The sequence below is a fragment of the Aphelocoma coerulescens genome, chromosome 4A, assembly GCF_041296385.1.
Source record: "Aphelocoma coerulescens isolate FSJ_1873_10779 chromosome 4A, UR_Acoe_1.0, whole genome shotgun sequence".
Lineage (NCBI taxonomy): Eukaryota > Metazoa > Chordata > Aves > Passeriformes > Corvidae > Aphelocoma > Aphelocoma coerulescens.
Window position 1 is genome coordinate 10,646,600 of NC_091018.1, and position 9,476 is coordinate 10,656,075.

Genomic DNA, 9,476 nt, shown 5'->3' on the forward strand with positions numbered 1-9,476 from the left:
AGCACGTGGAGCACCTCCTACCCCCTGCCCCAAGGCCTCTTGTCATCCTGGAAGAGCAGCTGCTGGAAATTCAGTACCCTGAATCTGCTAAAACATTTCTGGCTTCTCATACAGTACTCGTGGTCCTTTCCCTCTGAAGGGCTGTGTGTTGCAAGTGTTGGTGTTCAGAGCCTGCAGCACCTCAGTGCACCGGGCTGGACAGAGTCTCTGCCTGGCAGAGCACAGACTGGAGGCTGCTTTAGCTCCCGAATTGTCCAGAATGGCAAAAATATGACAAGCAGAGAATCTGCCTGGATCCCACAGCTGTTTTCTTGCTGACACCGTCTTTCCTTCCCGGGAAGCTGCGGTGCCGGGGAGGCGTTTCCAGGGGGCGCGGGGCTGGCAGGGCAGGAAATCCCGCGGGGTTGCCGGGAGCGGCTCTGGCTCGCCATGGTGACGGCACGCTGCTCGTGCCCGCGGGGCCCCGCACAGCGGCAGGCGCAGCGCCGGGCCCGGGCACAGCTCCCCGGGGCCGGACATCCCGCCCGGGGCCGGACATCCCGCCCGGGGCCGGAGCGCCCCGAGCGGCCCCCGCCGCGCCTCGGGACCCCCGGCCTGGCCGAGGCAGCGGGATAGCAGCAGCCACCGCCCCGGGAGCCCCAAGCGGGGTGAGCAGGGCCGAGGTACGAACCAGGGACAGTGAGGGACTGCCCGCTGCTCCCCATGTGCCTCAGACGGGGCCTGCAGCTCTCAGACCGGTGCTCTCTCAGCGTTTGTGCGTGTACCTCTCTAAAGGTGAAGCCAATGGATAAGGAAGAGGAAAAAGCTGCCAGTGAGGAAAAAGATCACATCCCCCCAGAAAATGAGAGAAGCGGTACAGAGGAATGCCTTCCAGAGGCCAAGGAAAAAGAGAAAGGTATTGTTTGCTCTACTAGAATGTGTTGGGGTCTTTCCAGGAGGATTTGTCAGCATTTTATCTGTTTTAGAAACCAAGCATTTCATCAGAAATATCCTGTGGACCACAGCCAAGAACTTCACAGTGGAGAGAGGACGGCAGCAAATTGAAGAACTCATTTCTGTGAGTCACAATTCCATCCACTCAGGAAGGCCACACCTTCTCACTGTTAAGAAGTATGAAAAATTAAAGGAGAGCACCTCTGTTCCTTTTTAGCACCACTCTCAAATCAGCTCTACTAGACAGAGGAAGTCTCATTGTGATGCATTTATTCAACAGACATGGGACATTCACGAAAGCTGGCTTCACCACTCAGAATTTCTCAAGGAAGAAGAAATGAAGGACAGCAAGAGGTACCATTACAGAGCTTGCTGGGGCATCCCAACACGCAGAAAACCCATCCCACAAGCAACAGCTAGTGTCTACTTTGTTATAGTGATCTCCAAATTCAGACCTGACGTAAGTACTCAGAAATGGTGTAGATAGACCAGTCCTTTAAGGGACAAGAGTACAGTGGCATGTCTGAGGCAGGGAAATGCCAGGACAGTGGAGAAACTGGCAAGGAGCCAGCAGCTCTCATGAAGATGCTGACAAGGTCTGGACATTGCCAGAGCAATGGCAGGAGATTTAGACATGGCCTATAAGAAACATGCCCTCAGCTAGCAAGGGGAGCAAGGCACAGAGCAGGAGGCTGGGTTAGTTCCCAAATCATTGACTGACAGAACGTGACAAACAGAATCTGGCAGGATCCTACATCTGCCTTCCTGCTCTTACCATCTTCCCCTTCCAAGCAACAATTGTTCTGGGCAGCTGTAAGATGGGCTGAGTAGAGGTGAGTTACAGAATGAGGGGTCAGTAGAGAGGGAGTGACACTTCACTCTTCAAGCTGTCTCAGAATCCCTTTTCTGATCAGCCTGCAGTTTGCACCTGTACAGTAAGCTCTTGCAGCTCAGGGGAAAAAAATGAAATAAATTGCACTGAGCAGACTTCTTACCTCCAGGACCTTAGTGTTTCTACTTAATAGCTATGGATCCCCAAACAGTAGTCCATGCTTTAACGCCAGCTGGCAACTAAGCATCACAGAGCTGCTCGCTCACTCCTTCCCCACCACCATGGAATGGGGGAGAGAATCGAAAGTGTAAAAAAAAGTGTAATAATGTAAGAAAATAAATAGAATAATAGTAATAAATTGGAAAAAAAACCAAACTGAGAAAAAAATGCCATGAAAGACACATGATGCAAATGAAAACAATTGCCACTTGCCAACCAATGCCCAGCCACTCCCTGAGCACCATCTTCCCTCCTGCCCCAACCAAATATGCAGGTTATTTTTGAAGTAAATAGTAGCTCTCACTTAAGTACAATGTCTGCTTTTTGAGGGGCTGTACATGGCCTCTGTCCTGTCTCTGCTCTCTTGTAGACCGCACCTGTGGAGGTCTTCTACAGGCTGGAGTCCAGCAGGCTGATACGGAGGTAAATGTTATTACTCTTCTGTTTTAGCAAGCTTTTCCATTCTAAAACCAAACCGGGAGCTTGATGTAAGTAAGTTTGCAGTAATAGCAGAGAAGTGGAAGTTGTAAAAATCTTGCTATGAAATGACCCTGCTATTCACTAGCTTCACACCCCTAGAAGCATGAATAGCCACCCTGTGGGCATATGCCTTCTCCAGAAATTTGTCCTGCTTTACACGGGTCTAGGTGGGGGTCTTTATTGCAGCCTTACATGGTGAATAAAGGCCAGCTCTCAGCTGGCCAAACTTGGATTCAGTATTATGCTTACAATTTACTTTGTTTTTATTTCATTCTCCAGGCCAGAACAGTGTCAGTTTAGAGAAAAGTGGCTTAAGGACATAATTGAAAATAAAATAGCGTGCACAGAAAGACTTGCTTCCCAATGAACAGCTCCAATTCACCATGACCATACTCTGTTGTGGAGAACCAAATAAACACAATGAAGAAAGAAAGGCACTTTCTTAGAAGCATTTCTACTTTGTGGATACATAAAAAGCATTGAACCTGTGCAAAATCAGCTATGCCCTGACATGGCAGCTGGCTGTGTGTGACAGTCCCTGGCAGGTATGGGTGGGGACAGCACGATGGAACCAGGTTCCAGAATCTAAATGGGAGGCAGCTGGGCGGGATTTGCTGTTTGGGAATGCCAGGTCTGTGGAACTCCAGGGAAAACATTATAGGACTTTAGGACTTTTATTTTCTTGATACAAATATACAAGACATGTCTGCTGCTAAACTTAGAGGAACCAAAAAAAAAAAAAGGTAGGAGAACAAAAAAGAAACAACCCACCTCTCAAAACCATTTTGTTTTCAAAAACATTTGAGAAAAAGAAGTTCCAGGGGATATGTCTGGAAATATGCAGTTGAATCAGAGATAATCACCAAATAAGCACTGCCTCATCAAGGCCTCCTAGCAGAGTTTAAAGCAAGCCATGTAATACTGCTGAAACAGACCAAAGTAAAATACTACAGGAGTTAAAACAAGGGTTTAATCTAGAACACTTTCATAAACGAAAACATTTCAAATAAATTGAAAGATACATCCTTGTTACCACCTGCGTACATCCAGGGGTTCCAATCGCTGCACCCAACTGCACTGATGCCTATGTATAACATAGGAGAAAAAGAAGCAAGCAACTTAGTTCTTCACCGTGTGTTTCAGTGGATTGAAGATCAGACCCTCCTATTACTGTTAATTTACACCCCAGTTGCAATCTGCTTCCTCTGAAGTAACTGAAGCCCATCTGTATTAAATTACAAACTCATTTACAAAATATTTACAAGTCTGGTTTGAACCACAAACTCAACTGTTTTGAGAAAAAACCTAAATCTAAAAGACTTGTGAAAAAATAGCAAAGTGGACAGTCCTAGATCTTAAAACAGGAACACAGGACCTCCTTCATTTTTGCTACTGGAGCTAATAGCTTGTTAAAGGTGTTTCCAAGCTAAATGATCCTATGATTAATCAAAATAAACGGAATAAAAAGAATCACACTTATTGGCATTAGGTAACAAAGCCTTCCCATGGGATTCTTTGGCTTGTCTGATTCAAAGCGAGCACAGAACATCGACACCTCTAATCTTCCCTGCCTGTTCCTACCTTGTAGCCCTTCTCTTTACAGGGATTCCTTAGTCAACAAGCCATACAAAAAATCTGATTAAAATAACTCTGTTTCCTTGACACAAGTAATACACTCCTGAGGTTTGGCTCTGTTGGGTGAAAGGTACTGCAGCACCCGCAGCTTTTTTCAAATCACAACTGGACTGGGTTAGCTGCCACGTGGTGCAATCTATGGTGTACAGCTCAAACAAAGCATTATTTTTCCTCTTTGCCTTTAGTCTTTCTGTAGACCATCTCTCGAAAGCTTGCAAGGATCTTATTCTCTCGTTTCCTCCTCTCCTCCTGGTTGAAGGATGCCAGAGCTCTCTTCTCATCTGCGCTGTAGATCTGGTTCTCTTTACGCAGACGCACAGCTTCCATGCGGCGATGTCTGCGGGGGAGAACACAGGGCACGTCAGCATGGGCAGAGGGGTGTCAGTGCCCTGTCACAGCTTGCATCTACTAACTGGCCTGAATGTCTTCAGGGGCTTTAAATAAAGATACTTAAGTACTAAGGCCTGAACAACAGGCTCTGAGCCAAAGTTGACCTCTAGATGAACCTTCCAACAAAATGTTATATTTGTATCCACTCATTAATGTAATATGCATACCATTAGTGAAATTATGTAGTGTGATAAGAATATATTTATCTTTCTGCATTTAGAAGCCAGACAAAGGCATGAAATCAGACAACTAGCCTTGTTTGAAGGTATATGATCAAAGCCAACTTCTTTGGTTCCTCCTCAAGCCCTGGCCAGGCTTTGGGTGGAACCCAAGAGGAGGATGAAACCAGACATTTTTGCACTAGAAGTTGTGTAAGCTTGTTTATTTTACAGTCTAAAAGGTGGGCCCTCTCACAGCAAAGATGGAGGCCTCGCCTACAGGTGGACACACCATGTAGGAATTCCCAGGAATGGTTCTCCAATCCTTTGCCGTGACTGGGGCTCCCCAGCTGATGTGTAGATCTGCATCATGGTAAAGTAGTAGTCTAACTGGTGATATATCTTTCTTAATCACTCTAGGCAATCTTTTGCAGTAATGATTAGGTGCATTACTTAGCTTGTCCTTTGTAATTCTTTGCAGTTTTGCACTGTTGCAAATTACATTGACTCCTTAAAGTTGGTATCTGCATCTTTTGTGCTGACCTTGCCAACTGGCAAAACAGATACCTACACTAGATAATCCAAACTGCACACTAACCTTCCCAAGAAGGACATGGCAGAGCAAGGAACTGATTTGTGGGGGTGTCTGCTCTCAGGCAGTCAGTCAGAAGGCTCCCCTACCCCCAGGGTGTCAGCTGCTGGCTCACCAAAATTTAAGTGAGATTCCTGTTGGTCATTGAGAAAAAAGTGCAGCCAACCTCTCACACATTGATTTATCTCCTACTGAAGAGCCAGCACATTCCCAGGGCTGTCCACACAGACCACCTCTGAGCTACCTGACACAAGCACCTCCTCATCTGAAATAATAAGAAGAGTATTGCCTGGAAAGAACTTTTGCTCTTGAGGAGAAAGTGTCCTTGAAAAACTCACTATCCATCTCTAGCAATGGGGTGTTTAGTGTAGATTATTGCAAGCACACAGAGCACCTTCTCCTCCATGCTTGCAAGTAAAGCTTGGAAGCAGTCTTCTGTTCAGCCAGCAGAGAAAACAGCTCTTGAAAATTCCACTGAACCATTGCCACCATCAAAACCATACCTGCTGCCACTCATGACATAACCAGAGCTCTCAAACGATGCAATCTCTTCACTCGTCAAGCCGATTTCACCTCTGCGGGGAATGCGTTTCCCTGCTTTTACGTACTCTGCCATGGCTGCACCTTCACCGGGCAGGAGGGCATGTCCATAGCTACAAAACCAAAAGTGGTGATTTCAACCAGTTTCAGATAGAGAGAGCCTGAGCTAAACATCCAACTTCCATGTTCGCTGTTATATACAGCTGCATTTTTAAACACTTCCTCATTCTTTCCCACATATTGGCCTGTTTCTTCCTTATGGCAACACTAGCAACAACATCTTAAATTATCAGCTGAGTTCATTCTGATGAGACTACGAAGTCACAATACTGCAGACCATTAGAATAAAGGCAGTTACAATTGATTTTCTAGGAATCAAGGCTAAAAAGCATAAATCAGACTTTTCTACCCAAATTCAGGCCAGGGGAAAGTCTAACACCACTAGCACTTCTGTCTGTGAGTTTCTGGCACAGCATTTCTCTCTCTGCATGCTTTATTGTTGCAACAGCCCTTTGGACAGTAACTTTCACACTTGATTTACTTGATTTGATCAAAGTACCATTAGAGCTGGCTACTCACTTCAAAGGCCTGTCATCCTGAGATGCATGTGTTTTGGGAGCCTCTGGTCCAATCAAACTATCAGCTTCAGTATTTTCTGCAACAATCAAATAATGAGGAAGATTAATCTTGTGCCCATTGTTCTTTGTTACCCGAAGTGTCAGCAACACCTAACAAAGAATTCACAAAAAGGACATCAAAAAGTTTCCACCCAAGTTTAAAGTCAGGTGAACCTACTTGACCTCTCAATCCAGAGATCATCCCCTTGAAGCACTTCATCATCAGAATCTTCACTACTTGAATCACTGGATTCCTTCCTGCTCTTCTTAGCTTTCTTTTTCTTATACTTCTTCCTGTGACAAAGCCAGACAGACATGCTATTTACCAAAATTTAAGCTGAAAGGAGGTGCTTGGAATCATACTCAATTAATTAGTTTCTCAAGGCAACTTCTGCCTGTAGGAAGACTGGCTGTCTGCTATGCTTCATACAAAATACTTTACAGCAAAACCAAGACATATATATGTCCTGTTATGACTTTCATAGAGTGTTATAAAGTGGCTCTACAGGGAGTTGTTTGTGCTACACAATTGTGTAGATGTAAAGCAAATGCATCAAATTAGTACTATTTGCCAGCTCTTGCAAATCACCAAAGGTCCTCTGGCTCCCTCTCAAGGCCTGCAAAGAAAATTGAGTTGCTCTCCAGCCAAAAGCAGCCAGAATAACACACAGCAACCATGACACTTACTTTTTGGTCTTCTTTTTCCTCTTCTTGCTTTTCTTTTTATCCTCTTCTGAAAAAAGAAAGCGTATCTATTATCAAAAACAGATGATTAGCTATAACTAAGCAGTTTACTGCACTGTGAATAACATGGCATGCCTTTTCCAGCCTCAGTATTCATGGAGATATAGGCTCTTAGACTCTCTCAACCCTAACCCTAAGCCTAACCCCATCACCAGGGGTGGTGGTCAAGACCAGAAAGATGTAGGAGCAGCACTGTTTGGGCCTTGCCGGGATGGCCTTGACATGCCTTTTCCAGCCCCAGTGTTCCTAGAGCTGTAGGCTCTTTGACTCTCTCAACCCTAAGCCTAAGCCTAGCCCTAGCCCTAACTCAAACTCCATACTATGGGTTTTCCAGGTCAGAAAGAGGTAGCAGCAGCAATGCTGGGGCCTTGCTGAGATCACCTTGGCATGGCTTTTCCAGCCCCAGTGTTCCTGCAGCTGTAGGCTCTTTGACTCTCTCAACCCTAATCCTAAGCCTAACCACTACCCTAACCACTCCCCTAACCCTTCTGCTAAGAATTACACTAACCACTACCCCTACCAATTAACCTAACTACTGCCCTAACCACTACCATAACCACTACCCTAACCCTAAGCCTATCCCCATCACTAACTGCCGGAGTACACACACGGATGGGATTTGTTCATCCTGGGAAAGCGTTAGCAGAAAGCTCCCTGCAGTATTGGTCGATATGAGAACATATCAAACAGATCTCTGGCATGAGAGGCCCAATGGATGCTGAATTCAGAAATCCCATTTCCTGAGGCCAGACTGCAAGCTGAAATCCTCTTGTCTTACCACTGGAGTTCTGCTCAGACTCTGAGTCACTGTCGCTGTCCTCAGAATGTTTCCTGCGCTTTCTTTTGGATGCTTTACGTTTTTTCTTTTTTCTTTTCTTCTTTTTCTTCTTTTCCTCTGGAATGTTTTTAAAGGTAACATTAGATAACTAAGAAAATCTAGTTCCATGTATTCCCTGATCTTCCCAAAGAAACGCTCTCCTTTGAGCTGGAGCCCACCCTACTCAATTCCACCCATCTAAGCCAGGGAACCTCCTGCAAGCACCAGCAGCAGCAGATTCTAGGCTACAGTAGCTTCCCATTTTCAAAAAAGCTGTGCAAGCCAAACAAAATACCTTCTGAGCTAGAATCTGAAGAACTACTCTTAGATTTTGCCTCTTCATCTTCTACTGGTGTGTGCTCATCGGAACTGAATAAAAATAACAGTTTACTATTTAACATCTGTTTTGTTGTACTCAAGACCAAAGGTACACATATGACCATACACATTTTGAGTCAATCCTTGCAAGGGAGTAAAAAATTAAAGAGCTAATTTAGCCTGGGAACTGCTGTCAGAACCACAACACAAAGCTCACCTGATCTACAATAAATCACATATTGCATAATTGGTATGTTGGAATTATTTGGTGGGAAAAAAGTAGTAATCTCATGATGTTGTTTCAGAAAGGAATTGATACAATAAATATTGTGGCACCATGACTAGCACAGGGATAAAGCATTTTTGTAAACTGAACTAACATGTAATCGGGATTATAAAAAATATGAAGAAAGAATATGGCTTACTCGGGGTCAGGAACTTTTGGGGACAGCCCCCAGACTTCAGGTGCCCCTAGTTCTCCAATTCTCTCTCTCTCATTGAGTCTCCTGTAAAGGAAAACACCGCCACTGACGCCTAGTTTGCAACACCCAGTACACAAACATTTTAAGTCCTACCCGTTAGTGTTTCTAATCGCCTAAAGCAGCTACAGTAAGGAAAAGAAACAGCCAGGAGCAAGGAGCAAGCTCGCAGGCCGGGAATCTGGCAGCAGAGCTCCTCACACTGCAGAGGATCGGCGGTAGCAGGTGTTAACCCCCTTACAGCGGAGCCCCGTCCCGTCCCCCCGGGGCGGCCCTGTCCGCGGGGAACGCACGGAGAGCCCGTGAACGGACCGTACAGAACTAGGCCCGGCCGTGCCCCCAACACCCCCAGGCCCCCGCCCGCCCCTCCCGGGAGCACCGTCCCTTCCGCGCGGAGCGGGACCCGGCAGGGCAGGACCGACCCCACGCCGGCGCTCACCTCTGCCGCAGGATCTCCTCCTTCTCCTTCTCGTAGTACTCAGGCCAGCCCTTGCCGTGGTGGTGGTGCCCGTGGTGCGCGGAGGAGCGCGGCGCGCCGGGGCTCCGGGACCGGCTGCGGCTCCGTCGGTGGCTCAAGCGCCTCGGGCCATTGCGCTCGCGGGACCGGGACCGCGACCGGGACCGGGATCGCCACCGGCGGCCGCGGCGCTCGGGGCTGGCGGCGGGAGGGGAGCGGGAGCGGGACGCGGGCGCCATGGCGGCGGTGCGGAGGAAGGGCCGCT

General features: G+C 46.8%; 2 protein-coding genes across 2 annotated transcripts; one reads left to right on the plus strand and one right to left on the minus strand.

Moving 5' to 3' along the window:
• Positions 1-447: 447 nt before the first annotated feature.
• Positions 448-3,322, plus strand: AKAP14 (A-kinase anchoring protein 14). Its single transcript, XM_069015307.1, has 6 exons — positions 448-662; positions 775-895; positions 966-1,057; positions 1,151-1,393; positions 2,355-2,407; positions 2,744-3,322. Exons 2-6 carry the CDS (start codon positions 784-786, stop codon positions 2,829-2,831), a joined length of 588 nt encoding a protein of 195 aa, XP_068871408.1. The 5' UTR covers positions 448-662; positions 775-783; the 3' UTR covers positions 2,832-3,322.
• Positions 3,323-3,416: 94 nt separating this feature from the next.
• On the minus strand, positions 3,417-9,469 carry NKAP (NFKB activating protein). The gene is made up of 9 exons (XM_069015306.1): positions 9,194-9,469; positions 8,701-8,781; positions 8,253-8,326; positions 7,919-8,035; positions 7,084-7,129; positions 6,575-6,690; positions 6,359-6,434; positions 5,743-5,892; positions 3,417-4,436 (listed from the first exon to the last, which is right to left on the minus strand). The coding sequence occupies exons 1-9, from the start codon at positions 9,448-9,450 to the stop codon at positions 4,262-4,264; spliced, it is 1,092 nt and encodes a 363-aa protein (XP_068871407.1). The 5' UTR covers positions 9,451-9,469; the 3' UTR covers positions 3,417-4,261.
• Positions 9,470-9,476: the final 7 nt, after the last annotated feature.